At 38.4% G+C, this 17,866-nt stretch overlaps 1 protein-coding gene across 1 annotated transcript; it reads right to left on the reverse strand.

Annotated features, from left to right (window-relative positions):
- Window positions 1-1,081: 1,081 nt before the first annotated feature.
- Window positions 1,082-17,819, reverse strand: FBXO45 (F-box protein 45). Its single transcript, XM_027586542.2, has 3 exons — window positions 17,211-17,819; window positions 9,118-9,474; window positions 1,082-5,307 (listed from the first exon to the last, which is right to left on the reverse strand). The coding sequence occupies exons 1-3, from the start codon at window positions 17,526-17,528 to the stop codon at window positions 5,122-5,124; spliced, it is 861 nt and encodes a 286-aa protein (XP_027442343.1). The 5' UTR covers window positions 17,529-17,819; the 3' UTR covers window positions 1,082-5,121.
- Between the last annotated feature and the right edge of the window lie 47 nt (window positions 17,820-17,866).

A 17,866-nucleotide genomic window follows, 5' to 3' on the forward strand; every position in this document is an offset into this window, starting at 1 on the left:
CCTTAAAGCATCTTTTCCTTAAAGGTAAAAGTGACCAACAAAGGGGCACAAATGAAAAACCTTTTAAACAGTTTGGAAAATGTGAACAGATTAGCTACACTACAATAAACAAAGATATCTGGCCTATTTCCATTACAATATGCCTCTAATAATCTAACTTTAGATATTAGCATTAATAAATTACTTCAAGGAGCCTTTCTCAAGGGAGATAGGACCTCAAAACCTATTCCCATTACTCAATCTTATCTCTAATTTGTTTATAAAGGAAAAAAGGCAGAAATATAATTTTTTTGAAATACAATATAGTTTACTAAGTATCATACAAAAGACAGACAGGACTCGATTTCCCTAAACTCTTTCTTGTATGTTTTCTTGTCTAAAAAGAAACAGAAATTAAGGACTGTCAACAGGGTAACTAAGGAGAACTCCCTAAATGAGTCTTACTTCCTAAGTCACTCATCATGAAATCCCTATATACACAGGCTGATTAACAACACTCTCCAATTCTGAGGGGCTATTTCTTTTAAAGAACCATACACTGAAGAGGATAGAACATGCCCTCAGTAATATTTTAATGACTACATTAAATAAAATGCAGGTGGTTCTGGGCAGGGGGAGAGGATCCAAAAAGGAAATTAGGACAACAGACAGTAAAGCTCTCCCTAAACAAAAAAGATAAATACAGAAATTCTACACTTACTTTTTTTAGGAAATTAAAATGCTTTGTAAAATTTGAACCTATTAAAAAAGGTTGATGAGTCAAGCAACATTTAGCAACATGATCAACCAATTCTCATTTAAGCTTTTGGATCACAGGAGCAATTTGGTCATCTATGCTTGCCTCTTGTAACTCTTGCAAACATTATCAAAACTACCTGGGGTGGAGGTGATAGAACAGGATCCTAGTGAATTACTATTCCCTGTTCACCTTCCATTTTAAACATGGGAAATGTGGATTCCATTATTAAAAGACATGCAGTTTGTACATAAATTCCATCACCAAATTGGCTACTAAGCTACCCGTTTTCCTTTCCAAGACATAAAAGTTGTTTTAAATGTAATCAATCACAGGTGGTTAATGTTTTAACTTTTTATTAAGAAACTAAAGCAAAACGACAGAATTTCAAAAAAATTAAAATACAGAATTCTAATTTTAATTCTAAACAAATAGGAAATCTACACCAAACACTAAATCAGTTTATCAATATTCAAGAATAAAGGGGAATGGCTAAAATGCATTCACAGTCATTTTTTTTTCCTTATTAGCCTCAGATTTATATCCCTTTCCTTAGTGCTTCCCTTCAACAGGATACAGAATTTCTTTCTCATCTATCTTTTGTTATGGTCTGTAACCTCAGAGGGGCTTTAGTCTGCCTACATAATTCTCTATTCCTTGAGCAAATATGTGAGCACCTGCCTATTGGGCTTAGGTGATGTGGGTATAAAGATGAGTCCATCAGAGATCCTGTCCTAAGATGTTTAGAGGAGATAAGACACCAACAAATAATAAATATAAATTTATATAAGGTATAAAGTAACATAGCATGAGTTAAGTATAAATATAAAAATAGGGAAATTTCAAGGAAGAAAAGATTACGTCGAGCTAGAGAAATTAGGAATGCTTTATGAGGGTACTATTTGGATTGGTTATGGACTGTTCCTTCCAGGAGGGTTTCAGAGGGGTCCTGATGATGATGGTGTTGATTTCCAGAAAGTAATCTTTAAAACTCTTTACATTTCTAGTTCTTCAAAACTGTTTATTTTTTTAAAAAGATCAAAAAATATTAGTATTATAGTCTATATAAACAGCAGTTTGGGGACTTAAATCAAAAGTTAATTGTAATACCTATTATATGGTTTAGGGCTGTTATTTTCTCAACTCTCTTTCCCGGGTCAAATCATATCTAAAAGGCAGAAGATGCCTAATCACTGAGCCATGACTTTTAAGTATTCAACTGGGCAAAACCTACTTGCTTTAGGTGCTTTATAAAATCTATAAACTTACATAAGAATGAGGATGAAATAAATGGCTTAATATTCAAGTAGATAATGAAAAAAATGGTAACTATGAAATAATATATTAACGACAGAACGCCTTGTATGAAAAGTTTTAATGAATTATGAGCCATTGGCCATTACAGACTTTAAGCCTCAATATTTCTTTCCTATGTAGAACCAGGTAATTAAAACAGCCTATCTCAAGTATGACAGAAGACCATAGTATGAATAATAGTATCGTTTGTTTACACATCTGCATGCTTTGCTAAAGAACCAAAGTGAATGCTCCCAGTTTCCCAAGTCAACAAAATAAATTCAATTACACATTTTCTTTTCCTGACAATAGTTTTAGTTGAAATACAACCAATACTACTTTGTCTTTCAATAACACATTTTATCCATCATACAAGTATTTCCTATTATTTTCTCCTTTCTCTTCAATATGCTTGTGAGGTAGTGAAGGGAGGGAGCAAGGATTTTTTTTTTTTTTAATCTTGCAGATGAGAAAACTTAAGGTGAATTTAAAACTCAACCTTAGCAGCATACTGAAATCAGCTAGGAAGTTTAAAAAAATCCTTATGATCATGTCATATCCCAGGCCAACATCAGAATTTTAGGGTATGGTACCCAAGCATCAATATTTTTCAAAATGCACACGACTCCAAAGCACAGCTAAGTTTGAGAACCACTGGTCTAGATGATTTATACTTAACCTTCAGGTGCAACTGTCTTCTACCTGAATGCTCTCTCAGCACCAATGAAAGAGATTCCTTTTCCTTAAACAGTGTAACAGTTTAATATTCTCTGTACAACGACTAATGATCTCCAGTAATAAAATATCAGGTTATAAATGAAGGCTCTTCATTCCCCTGATGCTCATTCTAAATATGAACCTCCATTTTATAAACTTTGCAAATAGCATATTAGAGAATTTAAGTCTTTGAGATAAGAATGGCTTGTTGTTAAATATTTAAGCAATTATTTGATTCTAGGTTGAATGTGCAATAACCATGTGTTTCTGTTTTCCATTCAGCACCTTCAAAACTTTGTTACAAATGAATATTATACTAATAAGACAATATTATACTAATAAGACAAAACAGAAATTATAAACAAAACTCTCGGCAAAAGCTCTTGGAATTGGCTATATCACTCCCTGAAAAAAAAACAACCAAGCACATAAGGGACTTTATTGTCTTATCATTTATCAACCTTCATCCTGAACCAGTTCTTTTCTTCAAATTTTAAACTTTGCCAAATTGAGTTGTTCTACACCAAGAAAAATCAATTTCTGTAGCAGCTATATTCTCTAACACATTTAACATATAATTTCACTCTGTACTATTACTAAGTATGGTTTCCAGGTTTCTTCTTGACATGGATATTGAAAAGGATCTTTAACAGATTTCAACTGTAAGCAACATACCAAATACACAATAAATATTTGTAAACTTGTCAGGTGGCAAAAATAAATCTTTGTTCATGACTGAAATTCCCTGCTTCATAAGAGTATTGATAATCTTAACTCTCAAGGAGCAAGCCAAGAACTCTAGCCAGCTGCTTACTGTCTGTCCCTAATTTGATTAGATTTAAAACAAAATTACACACAGCAATAAGCTGAAAGGCAAAGAACCACCTGCTTAGTCAATTCTTATCACAAAGATGCATCTGAAACCATACATTTATACTTTCATACAGAAAGATGATGTTTGTTTCTCTTATAACAAAAGAAAATCTCAGCTCGTGTATGTTAGATTAATTCAAGAGAATTAGTGAAATCAGATTTGTCAAAAACTCAGATTAGGAATTAATGTCAAGCTCTTCTACAAGGAAACCTTCAAAATATTGCCAACCTGAAGTTTTCATTTTCAGCACAAGGTATTTTATTTTAAGTCCCATGGGGGCAATTATCTATAATGAGATTAAGAACATTCTTAACCTGGGTTCAGGCTGGCACTGTTTCAGATGGGTGAGTAAACATTTTCTTGATAACCCCAACAAAGTGTTTGAGGCTTAGATTTGTTGCCATGATGTAAACAATATGAAATTTAAAAAAAAATTATACTATCTACAGCATTATAAAGTTACAAAATAAAAGGACCATTAATTCTTTTCCAAAGGTCTGTGACTAACAGCTTTCATATTTGAGGCCTGTAAGAGCAAATGGCAATGTTCTATATTGTTATGAGACACTTTCTCAAAAGGCCAAAATATAAAACCAGATACTAGAAGATGCACATTATTGTTATTACTACTGACCTATGTAGGATTAGAAATAAAATTTGCCTTCCCTCAATCTTAAACCAGGACACTGAGGGGTCTTTACAATAATTTTGATCGTTAAAAGAAAAATACCAGACTGTAACAGCTATGGAAACTGTAAACCATATTAATGTAAAAATGAGCCAATACAACACATCTCCTCTTAAAATCCTCTTCTTTGTAGTTACCTAATTTTCCCTAAATGTTATTCTAATCTTGTACCATGTAGTGGTTTTTAAGAAACTGAACTAGAACAAAGCAACCCCTTTGTCCTTTTTTTTTTTACAGTTTTTTACACACTTATTATATATACAACTTTTAAAATAGCTGCACAATTTTACATCCACTGTTAGAGAAGTGCAGTCCAGGCAGACCATGCTTCTCAATATATTAAAAATATTAAATAAAACCCAACCAGTTTCATACTTTTCTAATAGTCAAGCTGGCTGGAAAAAGGGTCTGGAGAAAAAACAGGCGGTTGTAAAACAGGATCAGTCTTTCTTCACAAACACACTACTTAAAAATCTTGCTATTTCCTTATCTTATCCCTTTTATAGCATCTCTAAAATCTCACCTTAAAAGTTGGAAATGACACATTGCTAACTTAGAGACAAAATCTGTTGCAACATGCATATGTCAACTGCCCACTCAACCAACTGCAACCCTGAGGATTTTTCTGGCCCAGTACAAAGAGGAAACACTAAGATAATCTCTGCCATAGAGCTGCTTCTCCAGTTAACAATTTCGTGTGTTTTTCAGGATGTTTCTTGGGCATGCATGTATGACACTGTCACTTCATGATTCTACTTTCCACAAGCAGATATCGCCTCCATTCTGTCTTTCATCCCAAGAAAGCGACTGTCATCCATCCAAAGGTTTTCCAAGGTAAACCAAAGTCACTTCTGTGTTGCCATATACAGCAGAAACTGCTGGATATAAGCAGACCTTTGGAAGTCCTCTAAAGGCAACCCCCAGGAACTCATATCCACGTTCAAAAGCTAAAGTCTTATCTTCCATGTCCAAGATGACGCGAATTCTTTCTCCTATCTGCAAACAGACAACAAAAGAAGGTTAGAAGGAAACTCACCAAGGGCATAGCTAAAAGAAATAAGATACAAATCAACAAGTTGAAAATATTAAGAATATAAAGAAATTATTAAGAAATTAAGAAAATATTAAGAATATAAAGTTATCTGGAAAAATGATCAGAGAAGTTTTCTGGTCAGGGAGAAACATCTAGAAGAAACAACATACATCAATTTCATCACAAATGCTTGTTTTGATAAATTTTTTTTTAAGATGGGATCTACATTTAATAACAAAAATTTAAATGTTCCCCCTGAACAGGTCCCAGAATTTAATTCCTCTTCATTTAAAGGCTTTTCTTAAGAAGTTTACTACTAAAATCTGTAACTTGGTACATTTTACCAAAAAAAAAAAAAAGCTATCTAAATAACCTTTTCAAATTATTATACTATATTACAACAGAATATTATTCAGCCATATAAAGAAATATAATTTTGATATAGGCTACACCATGGATAATCCTTGAAAACAGTATGCTAAGTGGAATAAGCCACACACAAAAATATAAATATTGTATAGTTCCACTTATATAAAGCACCTGCAATATTCAAATCATAGAGCCAGAAAATGGAATAGAGGTTACCAGAGGCTGGAGAAAGGGAGAGATGGAAAGTTTTTGTTTAAAGAGCACAGAGTTTGTGTTGGGGAAGATGAAAAAGTCTTGGGTATAGATAGTGGTGATGGATATACACACTGTATTAATGCCATTGCATTGTACACTTACAAATAGTTAAAACAATAAATAATGTTATGCATATTTTATCACAATAAAAAGTTACTATAATAAAAAAACACTTACATAACCTTTAAAGTTCACAAGCAGTTCTACATATACATATACTGTGGAACTTATATAATCATGAAGAGCCAAATCTGACTATAGATTCTAAAGATGCAGAATAAACTTATTAGTCATTTTATGGGCCACTGCTCTGAAACACCTGTTTGTTATAAAAACAGCAGCACTGATTGTTAAACTAAAGCAGAAGCACAATATATCCAGCTTTCTTCCCACATGGAAAAGTAAGCAAATGAGATGTTTTATTTTTATGCTATGCACCTACAAAAGGTTGTTTCATCTATATACACTTGGAGGCAGAAAGTCCTAACATTTGCAATCAAAAATCAGAATTTAATACTTCCCAATTATATTAATTCCTGCTGTTGTTGTTTCTTTCCTTCATTGTATTTCCTGTCACGGACAACTACAAACATCTGCTTCTTTCTTCCCTTTGCCCAACTCACAGATTAACACGCACCCCATTTTATGGACCTAAAAACATCATAATCACCATCACCACTATTGCCACCAACAAAACAAACAAGAAACAATAGAAATGAAAAGTTAATATTTTGCTGGGTATTCATTTTGTGGTTTATTTGTATTATCTCATTTAATCCTCCCATCTATCCTAATATTTATCCCTATTTTACAGAAGATGGAAACTAAGATGACAGAACCACTCCTGGTGAAATCTGCAAGTTTGCTTCACCTTTGAGTGTACAGCATGCATACAGCACAGGGAGCAGAAAGCAGAAGTCTTACTAGCTTTAGGTGTCAGAGGGCAAAACTTGGGAGATGGCGGAACAATTGGAAACTCAGAGGAGGCACTCCATAAGGAATGGAACCACAAAGAGGATGATGCCCCAAATACAAGAATAAACTACCCAAATCATTGTGTGATCACTGTCTTACACAGACACAGGGGAAATCCCCACAGAATCAGGCTGGAAAAGTAGCAGCTAGAAGCCAACTCCCTCCCCCCAAAAAACTGACAAAGACCTAGCTACTGTACACCATGGGGGAGACAGAGTTTACAGTCTGAAGAATCCAGGCAACTTAATTGCCTACTAGAACATCTACACTTTTCAGAAAAACAAAGTGATTTCTAGAAACAAAACATTCCAGTATTACTACTACATATTATCTGTAATTTCCAATTTTCAATTTAAAAACGACTGGATATGAAAAGAAAGAGAAAAGCGCAACTCATACTCTGGGGAAAAAAGCAGTCAATAGAAACTGATTCTAAGTACGCCTATGTGTTGGATTTGGCAGACAAAGACTTCAAAGTAGTCATTATAAATATGTGCCAAGAATTAAAGCAAAATCTAAATTGGTAAATGGACAGAGATTCTCAATAGAGAAATGGAAACTACAAAAAAGAACAAATGACAATTATACAGCTGAAGAGTAAAATAACCAAAATTCACTAGCCTGGCTTAATAGAAGAATTGATAGGTAAGAAGAAAGAATCTATGAACTTGCAGATGGAGAGATTATCTGATCCAAAAAACAAAGAGAAAAAAGATTTTTTTTTTTTAAAGATTTTATTTATTTGACAGAGAGAGAGAGAGGGAGAGAGAGCACAAGAAGGGGGAGCAGAAGAGGGAGAGCGAGAAGCAGGCTTCCCGTGGAGCGGGGAGCCTGATGAGGGGCTCGATCCCAGGATCCTGGGATCACGACCAGAGCCAAAGGCAGATGCTTAACGACTGAGCCACCCAGGCGCCCCCAGAGAAAAAGGTTTTTTTTAAACAAGAACATAGCTTCAGTGATAGAAAGACAATGACAACATCAAGCAGTCCAACAACTACAATAAACGTAAATGGGTTAAACACTCAAAAGGCAGAGATTATGAGATTGGGTTAGATAAAAAGACCCAATTATATGCTTTCTAGGAGACCCATTTTAAACACAAAGACAGACTGAAAGTAAAAGAACAGAGAAAAAGAGATACCTTGCAATAGTAAGCATAAGAAAGTTGAAGTTGCTATATTAGCATCAGACAAGTACTGAAATCTCCAACTGTACTTGCTAATTTTCTATTCCTTCTTTCGGTTCTGTAAGTTTTTGCTTCATGTGTTTTGGAGTTCTGTTATTAGGTGCATATATGTTTACACATATATCTCCCTACCTTGTTATGTCTCCCTACCTGATTAACTCTGTTATTATGAAATGACTCTAATAATATTCCTTGTCTTTAAGTCTATAATTCCTTAAAACTTCCAATTTCTTATCAGATTATTGTGTTTTAAACTCAGCTGACTCTATGGTAATCATGACTTTTACAAATAGGAACTATAATTTTGACCACAGAATCAAGTGAGTATGGCATAAAGCTAAGATGAAAAGAATAAAAAAAAATGCAGTAGTTTGCCTGAATTTGCCTGTCTTATAGAAATCACTGACACCTCCAGAGGCTTTGAATCAACAGATTAATGAATAGTAGAGGGTACGTGTGTGCATGTGCATGGTGCATTTGTGGGAGTAAGAAGTCTAGAAAAAGTAGATTTGGATGTGCCATGATATAGGAAAGATGACAATCTAGAGCACAAGCTGGGAAACTATGGTTGTTGGGCCAAATCTTGCCTGCAGCCCATAAATAAGGCTTTACTGGAACACAGTTATGCTCACTCATTTACATATCATTTATGGCTGTTTTTGTACTATAACAACAAAATTGAATAGCTGTGACACAGACCACATGGACCGCAAGGCCTGAAGTATTTACTACCCACCCTGTACAGAAAAAAGTTTGCCAACTCCCAATTTAGAGCAAAAACAGATTGCTCAAGGTCAAATATGTATCAGGAAACAAATATGGAAATACTAAAAGATTATTAGAGTAGCAAAGAAAGGCCAGTTACACTATTTATTTTTAAGTTACCAAAAAGACATATAAAGCTGCTATATAAAACTTTGTAAATTTAAAACAAATCAAGGCATGATTTAACAAAGGCCCACAACTGAGAAAATACCCAGTTTCTCACCTGATATTTTGGTGCATTGTTGCATTGTGGAAAACTGCCATTGACTTCTCCATTATGTAGTAGATTATTGTCCACCAGATTCCAGCCCCAGCTCTGGTCATCACTACCCAGTAATGCCACATAACCTTGGCACTGCATGGGGGCCCGTTTTGTGGCAATTCCAATCACTGCCACAGTGCCCAGAGGGCCTTCCCACCACACTTCCCATGCATGGCGGCCCTCACTGAAACCAATCTTGGTCCTTGCACCATCAGTACTCTGAGCAATGGGGTTTCGATGTAAAGTAAAGCCATTTTTCTTAATGTAGACATTCCTGGAGCAGTCATTAGTGCTGAAGGCATGTTGGAAAGCACGTACCTGAAAAGATGAAAAACAGACCAAAGAAGTAGAAATTTGATTTTTCTTAAACATTAAAAAGTACCCAAACTTTAGGGGCACCTGGGTGGCTCAGTTGGTTAAGCATCCAACTCTTGATCTCAGGGTTGTGAGATTGAGCCCTCGGCTCCATGCTGGGGGTGGAGACTATTTAGATTCTCTTTCTTCCCCTCCCTCTGCCCCTTCTCCACCCCCATCCCTACTCGTGTGTGCTCTCTCTCTTTTTTTTTTTAAGATTTTATTTATTTATTTGAGAGAGAGAGAATGAGAGACAGAGAACATGAGAGGGAAGAGGGTCAGAGAGAGAAGCAGACTCCCCGCTGAGCGGGAAGCCCGACGTGGGACTCGATCCCAGGACTCCAGGATCATGACCTGAGCCGAAGGCAGTCGCTTAACCAACTGAGCCACCCAGGCGCCCTCGTGTGTGCTCTCTTTAAAAAAAAAAAGTACCAAACTTTAGGCCTTTATGCTCCATGTTTTTAAACAATAAAGTGATAACTATAAGTTTAAATCACATTGTTTCATTATTGATCTTTACTGATCAAAATTCTGAACTGTAGTATTTCTCTAAATCCATTTCTTAAAATATCAAAAGATACACACAAGAATCCTTATATTTTAGAGATAGTACTGAAATGTTTATGGATGACATGACCTCAGAATTGCTTTGAAATATCTAGGGCAGGAGTAGGAAAGTGGGCGGGATAAACGTGAAACTAGACTGTCCATGAATTAATCACTGGTAAAGCTTGGTGACAGGTTTGGGAGGTTCCTTAAACTATTTTCTCTAGTCTTGTCTATATTTAGTATTTTTAGATCAAAAAGTAAAGGGATGTATAGTTTTCATGTTGGCAATGCTGCCATAAAAAATATTTTAATAGAGAACTTAGTCATAGCAGCTCTAAAGTTTATGAAAAATTTTAATAACCACAAACTATGTTAGATCCTCAGCTTCCTTGCTAGTTATTACTCATAAATTGAGAAAGCACCACTCTCATTTTACCAAATCAAATAACTCCATAAATAGCATCTAATTTCAAACACTAGAGTTTACAAAGAGATAGTCATTAAGAGCAGCCACCATTGATAGGACAGATTAGTTGACCTTCACTAACCAGTTTTTTAAGCTTCCAAAATACAGTACTAAAATCTCTACTCTGTACAAATAGTAAACACTTTTCATGCTTTAATAATTTAAAGTTTTTGATTTGGGGGAGGGAGAAAAAATAAAGTGCTTGATTTGTTTTTTTTTTTTTTAAGTTTCTTTTTTTTTTTTTTAAGATTTTATTTATTTATTTGACAGAGAGAGAGAGACAGCGAGAGCAGGAACACAAGCAGGGGGAGTGGGAGAGGGAGAAGCAGGCTTCCTGCGGAGCAAGGAGCCCGATGTGGGACTCGATCCCAGGACCCTGAGATCATGACCTGAGCCGAAGGCAGACGCTTAACGACTGAGCCACCCAGGCGCCCTAAAGTGCTTGATTTGTATATTTTCTGAAAATTCCTTCTTTATTCAAACTACCTCAAAGAAGCCAAAGGCTGGGGGCCTACTGCTTTAGTTAACCTGAGCCACCAACTTCAGAATCATAGATTTCAGCATTAGGAAGGGCCTCAAAGGGACCTAGTGCAACACAGGGATGAGGACATGGACCTAAAAGTCCACATCTAGTTAGAACAAGAACGCCAAAGAAAAGTCAGGTTCATCCAGTGTTCAGTTACTATTAGCCAGTACCTCACTGCTTCACTGTTGCACTGCAGAGCACAGACAAAAACAAACAAAGAAACAAAACCCCTGCTTGATTTAGAAGGCTGTAATACTGAAGTATTTCTAAATTTTTTCCTATCTGTTCCTACTTTTTTTTTTTTTAAGGTTTTATTGATTTATTTTTGACAGAGAGACAGCGAGAGAGGGATCACAAGCACGGGGAGAGGGAGAGGGAGAGGGAGAAGCAGGCTTCCCACGGAGCAGGGAGCCCAATGAGGGGCTCGATCCCAGGACCCTAGGATCATGACCCGAGCCAAAGGCAGACGCTTAACCGACTGAGTCACCCAGGCGCCCCTGTTCCTACTTTTAAGCACATAAAAAAATCAGAACATAAAATTAAATGGTGGAGTAAAATGTCCCCAAAATATTAAGTATTGAAAGACTCAAGAGGGTTTAACAACTAAAATATAAAATACTTTATAAAATCCTCATTAAAAAATATTTAACTAATACTTACCTATGTCTATTCCCCAATTCTTATAAATACCAACTGTTTTTTCTCTATCCTTCTTCTCTTTGTCACAAAGACACTGTTGCCAGCCTCTTCTGCAAACTTCTATGTCCTTAATAGGACTTCTTCCTATTACTCTGGACTGATCTTTCTTCACCGTACTCTTTTCTGGTGACCATCTACTTCTGCCCCCTAAAACTCTCCAGAACTCAGTCCTTAACTCTCTACCTAAATCCTTTCCAGACCTATCCTTCTAAAAGAGCACCTCTATTACATTTCATCCCAGTTCAGTAACGTTTGATGGTTCCACACTACCATATCAACTGTGAATTATTCTTCCTGTCTTTCAAAGCCCTCCAGGTCTGGTTCTTCCTACTTCCCTTTCTAACTTCATGTCATTCTCCCTGTCTGTAATACACCTGCTTTCCTCCTCCAACATATCCTATATCCTCTAAGACCAGATCTAGTCTTGCCATCTCTATGAAGGTAGCCATTTTTTTTTAATATTGTATTTATTTATTTGACAGAGAGAGAGACACAGTGAAAGAGAGAGCACAAGCAGGGGGAGTGGGAGAGGGAGAAGCAGGCTTCCAGCCTAGCAGGGAGCCTGATGCGGGGCTCGATCCCAGGACCCTGAGATCACGACCTGAGCCAAAGGCAGACACTTAACGACTGAGCCTCCCAGGCGCCCCTCTATAAAGGTAGTCTAACCAGAACGACCCAATCCCCGATTTCTCTCTCCTAAATTCTTATCCATCATAGTTGGCACCAAACAACATTTAAGTCTGTATCCAACCCGGGATGCCTGGGTGGCTCAGTTGGTTAAGCGTTGGCTCAGGTCATGATGATCCCAGGGTCCTGGGAAAGAGTCCCACATCCGGCTCCTTCCTCAGCGGGGAGCCTGCCTCTCCCTCTGCCTGCCGCTCCCCCCGCCGGTTCACGCTCTCTCTCTGACAAATAAATGAATAAAATCTTAAAAAAAAAGTCTGTATCCAACCCGACCACTTGATTCTAGTAGAAAATATATTGAAAAACAACAAGAACAACAACACTAATCTTAACTGATCAAACTTCTCTCAGTCTAGAACAGAAGGGCATGTTAAGGAACACTGGGAATGAAATCTGCAAAGTCCAGACTGAGGGAAACAAGGTAAACAACTTGGTTTCTTCAACAGATAAGTTGCGGAAATGGGAGTTAGGGGAGATGGAGGCTGAATTTGTTGGCTAAAACAGCCTTAAGAGATATATCAACCGTTTGCCATGAGAACCTTATATAGATCTTGATTAAACTGAAAAATAAGGTTATAACATTTGACATTTATGAAACAATTGGAAATTTGAACACTGTATCATTTACATTAAGGAATTATTGTTAATTTCTTTATACTTCATTGATATTGACATTGTGATTAAGTGTCCTTACCTTTTCAATAATTTTTTGATAATTTTTCTTTTATTTATATCCTTATCTTTAAGATAGTTTTTCATCTGAAAAATTCAGATGAAATGGAAAAATAGGGGTGCCTGGGTGCCTCAGTTGTTAGGCGTCTGCCTTCAGCTCGGGTCATGATCCCAGGGTCCTGGGATTGAGCCCCACATTGGGCTCCCTGCTCAGCTGCAAGCCTGGTTCTCCCTCTCCCACTTCCCCTGCTTGTGTTCCCTCTCTCGCTGTGTCTCTCACTGTGAAATAAATAAAAAATCTTAAAAAAAATGGAAAAATATTCAAATTAATAAATAAAAACAATCCATAGTTCCTGTCTCACAGTCTCATGCACAATCTAAATTTTACATTATAGCAAACAACTTTAAGACCTACTTTAGGATCTAGATCTAAAAATTAGAGAATATATTATAGTTAGATGCTAAGTATGCCTGAAATAATTGATGTTCCTTGATGACATAAAATATGAACTTTTAAAAGGAAGACAAATCCTAAATAGACTGGCAACAATACTTTCCAGTTTTATGCTAGCCCATGCCTGTTCCCATCCTCCTCTTAGTTACACAGGCTCCCTGGAAATCCTATCTAGACTCCTTCTTCTTCATCTCATTCACTCCCAGTCAGCTGTCCACCTATGTGAATTTGTTCTCTGCTATAGCTCTCCCGGACATCCTCTTCTCTCCTCTACATATTTGTTCAGGTCTTAAGTACCTCTGGCATAGGTACTAAGCCCTGCTCTGTCCAATTCATACTATGGCCTAGTTTTTCTAAAGCATAGCTCTTATTTGTCATTCCTCTGTTCAAACGTCTATGATTTACAATGGTAGAACAAAGCCCAAACTATACAATGAAACCTATAAGCCAAGAACACCCATGATATATCTAGTTTCAACTTACCTTTACAATCATATTCCCCACTTCAATTCAATCTCACTAGACCCTTTTGTATCTTTAGCCTTTCCTCTATGCTCCAAACTCTTAACAGCTGCCCATCTGAAATCTCTCGGATGTCTCAAAAACACTGTAAATTCTACTCTACCAAAATTGAATTCACGACTATTCCTCCTAAATCCAGCCCAGGTGATTCCCATAATTATGTAAGTGCGATATCTAGGAGTCATTCTTAGCACCTCCCTCTCCCTCACCCCTATTTCAAATCTATTTGAAATCTATTGCCAAGTCCTGTAGATTTTACTTCCAAAATCTTTCCTAAATTTCTTTCCCATCTCCTACACTACCCACTTCCTAACTCATCTACCCATATTTCTAAGGTCCTCCTCCAATCTGTTCTCTATACCGAAGTCAGAAATAACCTCTTAAAAATGCAAAAAAAAAAAAAAAAAATCACACCACCAATCCCCACACTCCTAACCCCCTCTTGCTTACAACTCAAAATGGCTTCCCTATAGTTTGGCCTCAGTCCACCTCTTCCATCTTCTCTCAAACCTGTCTCACCTTTGCTCTCTATGATCCAGCCACACTGATGTGTTTTCTATCCCTCATACTCATCAAGTTCCCTCCTGGAAGGCTCTTTTCTCTCCCCTTGTCCTTATCATTCAGGTTTTACTTCATGTACTATATCCTCAGAGAAAGCCTTCCTTGACCTCCCTACCTTGGCCAAATCCTCCATTACTGACATTCAGAGTACTGTGCACCTCTCCTTCATAGTACCCACCACAGATGCAATTTTATAACTGTGATTATTTGATTAATATCTATCCCCCATCCCCCACTAAACCGTAAGCTCTATAAGTAAGGCATCCATTCGAGTTTTGTGTCTGTTTTTATTTACCATTGCATTTGCAAAACTGAGCACAGTGCCTGGCACTCACATTTTTTAAAATAAAAATATATGCTGTACAAAGCCTTTGCTTTTCTCGTCTTGCATTGGCTCAGGGTATTTCTTCTTACTAAAATGTTCAAATCCTCCCTATCTTTAAAATTCAGCTCAAATATAACCCTAACCTCAAACTTTCTCCAAGCCTCCACTCAACTTGTACATCTCTCCTTTCACTGAAATTCTAGTGTGTGTGAATATATATACTTCCAGTATATACTGTTTATAATATCTCTAACAGGAGCAATTTCTATCATGTGTTAGTTATTTCTATACATTTTTCTTCTCCTCTACTTGACTGAGGACTTTCTACTAGGCTATCTGACTTCTTTTGAATTAATCTTTTTATTCTCAAGACATTCAAGCAAAGTTCTGCAACATCTGAACGAACATATGATTAGTACAAGTTTACAATACCTATCATGGGTGTGGTAGAAAGACATATAAAGTGTTAAGAACCTAAGAAACCTAAAATATCTCTGGAAGGATACAAAAGAAACAGGTAACACAGGTTGCCTCCAAGAAGGGAAACTAAACTGGGTGGCTGGAAGACAAGGGCAAAAGGAAGACATTTTGCTGATATTATTTTACTTCTTTTGCATGTCGACTCACATGAACACATTACCTAACACATATTGTTATATGAATCTTGACTCATGTAAATGTATCTATTACAGACCAATTACAAAAAGTTCTTAGTTGAAAATAAGTAAAAACAATAAACTTTATAAAAAAATTAAAACTAGGGCGCCTGGGTGGCTCAGTTGGTTAAGAGACTGCCTTCGGCTCAGGTCATGATCCTGGAGTCCCGGGATCGAGTCCCACATCGGGCTCCCTGCTCGGTGGGGAGTCTGCTTCTCCCTCTGACCCTCTTCCCTCTTGTGCTCTCTATCTCTCATTCTCTCTCAAATAAATAATCTTTAAAAAAAATTAAAACTAAATAAAATGTATGAAGTCTACCTGCTTTTAGGCAAATCAGGACAAAACTGCAATGTTCTGTGCTCTACTACATAAACTACAACTAGTATTCACTGAGCATCCACCATGTACAAATATTGTCCTAGTAAATTAACATGTTACTTCACTTAATAGAAAATTTAATAATTGACATGGATAATGGCAATATTCCTTACCAAATTAAACTAAAACCTCCTTTGTTACAGAAGAATAAATTTTACGTCTATTTCACATGGAAAAATAAATTTACTTCTTACTCTGACTCCCCTCCTTGGCAGTCTAGTTTGAAAAAGGGTATCTACCCTTTTTAGTTATTAAGGTATTTTTTTATGTTTACCACATTCTAGGGCAGACTTCATCCTCTCTCATATATGCTGCCAGTGACTGCTATACTGAATAGCTATTATCCATCCAACTGAATTCAAGCTTCAGGCCTTTGTTTATATTGCCTGAAGAATCTTCTCAACCCTACCATAACCTGTTACTTGACAGTTTTATCTGTATATGAAGAAGGCAGGAATATGCCCAAGAATCTAGGAGGCAAAAAGGCAGCAAAACTGGAATCAGCACGTTAGATGACAAATGGAAGAGAAGAGGCACACCACCAAGGTGGAACTATGAAAAAGTTGGCAGGGAAGTAGCCAATAATAGTGGGACAAGGCAGCATTAGGACGGTTAAGTGGTGCCCATGGGGGAAGTGGGGAATGTTCTATTAAAGCCTGTATCTTGAAAGTTAGCAGAATGTCTAGGACCACACTCACTTATAAGCCTGAAACATAATGGAGGGAATTAGAGAACTTGGGAGAAAATGGGGAAAAAAAACCAAACAGTTAAAAATCAGAGCCTGGAAAAGGTGAGGTGAATGTGGGATGAAAGCAAAGATCTTAGAAACTAAGCCGGTGTTAAGGCAGCTGAGATGGTCTAATAAAAAACAGAGTAAGAGTATTGAAAGGTACAATAATGGGGAGTGGGGGGTCTTTTTGGGAGAAGACTGTGGAAAAGTGGAATGAGTGGTGGAAACCAGGAATTGCAAACTATCTGGTCCTTTAAAAAGTGCATCTCGGAAGTGGGGTGGGTTAATGAGCAGAACTTCAAAGAGAAGAGGATCTTTACAGAGGGGGGAGGTGAGGTAAGGTATTGATTGCAGCCGCGCAAAGGCGGGATGGTGAGGCGAGGCGTCTGAGTCAGAGCTTAGATGAGAAGCACTGAGACTGAGAGCGGCGCAGAGAAGCGGGACTGGGGGCAGCGGCGTGGCCCGGGGCTCCCTCACCTTGGCCTTGTAGCTGGGCAGGTTGCAGAGGATGTCCGTGCGCAGAGCCTCTTCTGCCAGGCTGCGGGCGCAAAGGCTCCGCCACACCTCGCTGTTCTCATCACCGTGCAGGCAGCGGTACCAGTGCTTGCACACCAGGGCGCAGCTCCTCAGCTCGGACAGCTCCAGGTAGGAGAACACCAATTCCAGCACCCGGCTGGGCAGCCGACCCCCTGCCCCCGCGGACCCGGAGCCCGAGCCGCCGACCGCGCCGCCGCCGCCGCCGCTACAGCCAGCGCCGCCGGAGGCTGCCCCAGGCCCCGGGGCTGGCGCCGCCATCGCCTCACCAGCCGGCCCAAGGGCCGCCGCTGCCGCCGCCGCTTCCCCCCGTCTCTGCTGGGGAGGCCAAGCCTCGCCTCGAGACCGGAGCACCTCGCTTACCGCCCCTTTCACAGCCAACCACCGGCCCTCTACCACTCCCGCCCCTGCCCGGGGGCGTCCGCCGCGCGCCCCGCCTCACTGAGGGCAGACGCACGGGCCGCACGGGCGTCCCCCGCCCCTCCTCCCCGGCTCAGCGCGGGCGTCGGAACCGCCGGACTCGCACGGCCTCCCCCCGGCGCGCCCGTGGCTCCGCCATACTGGTTGAGGGCACGAAGCAAGGGCGCACGCCCAGCTCG

Source organism: Zalophus californianus, chromosome 1 (assembly GCF_009762305.2).
Source record: "Zalophus californianus isolate mZalCal1 chromosome 1, mZalCal1.pri.v2, whole genome shotgun sequence".
Lineage (NCBI taxonomy): Eukaryota > Metazoa > Chordata > Mammalia > Carnivora > Otariidae > Zalophus > Zalophus californianus.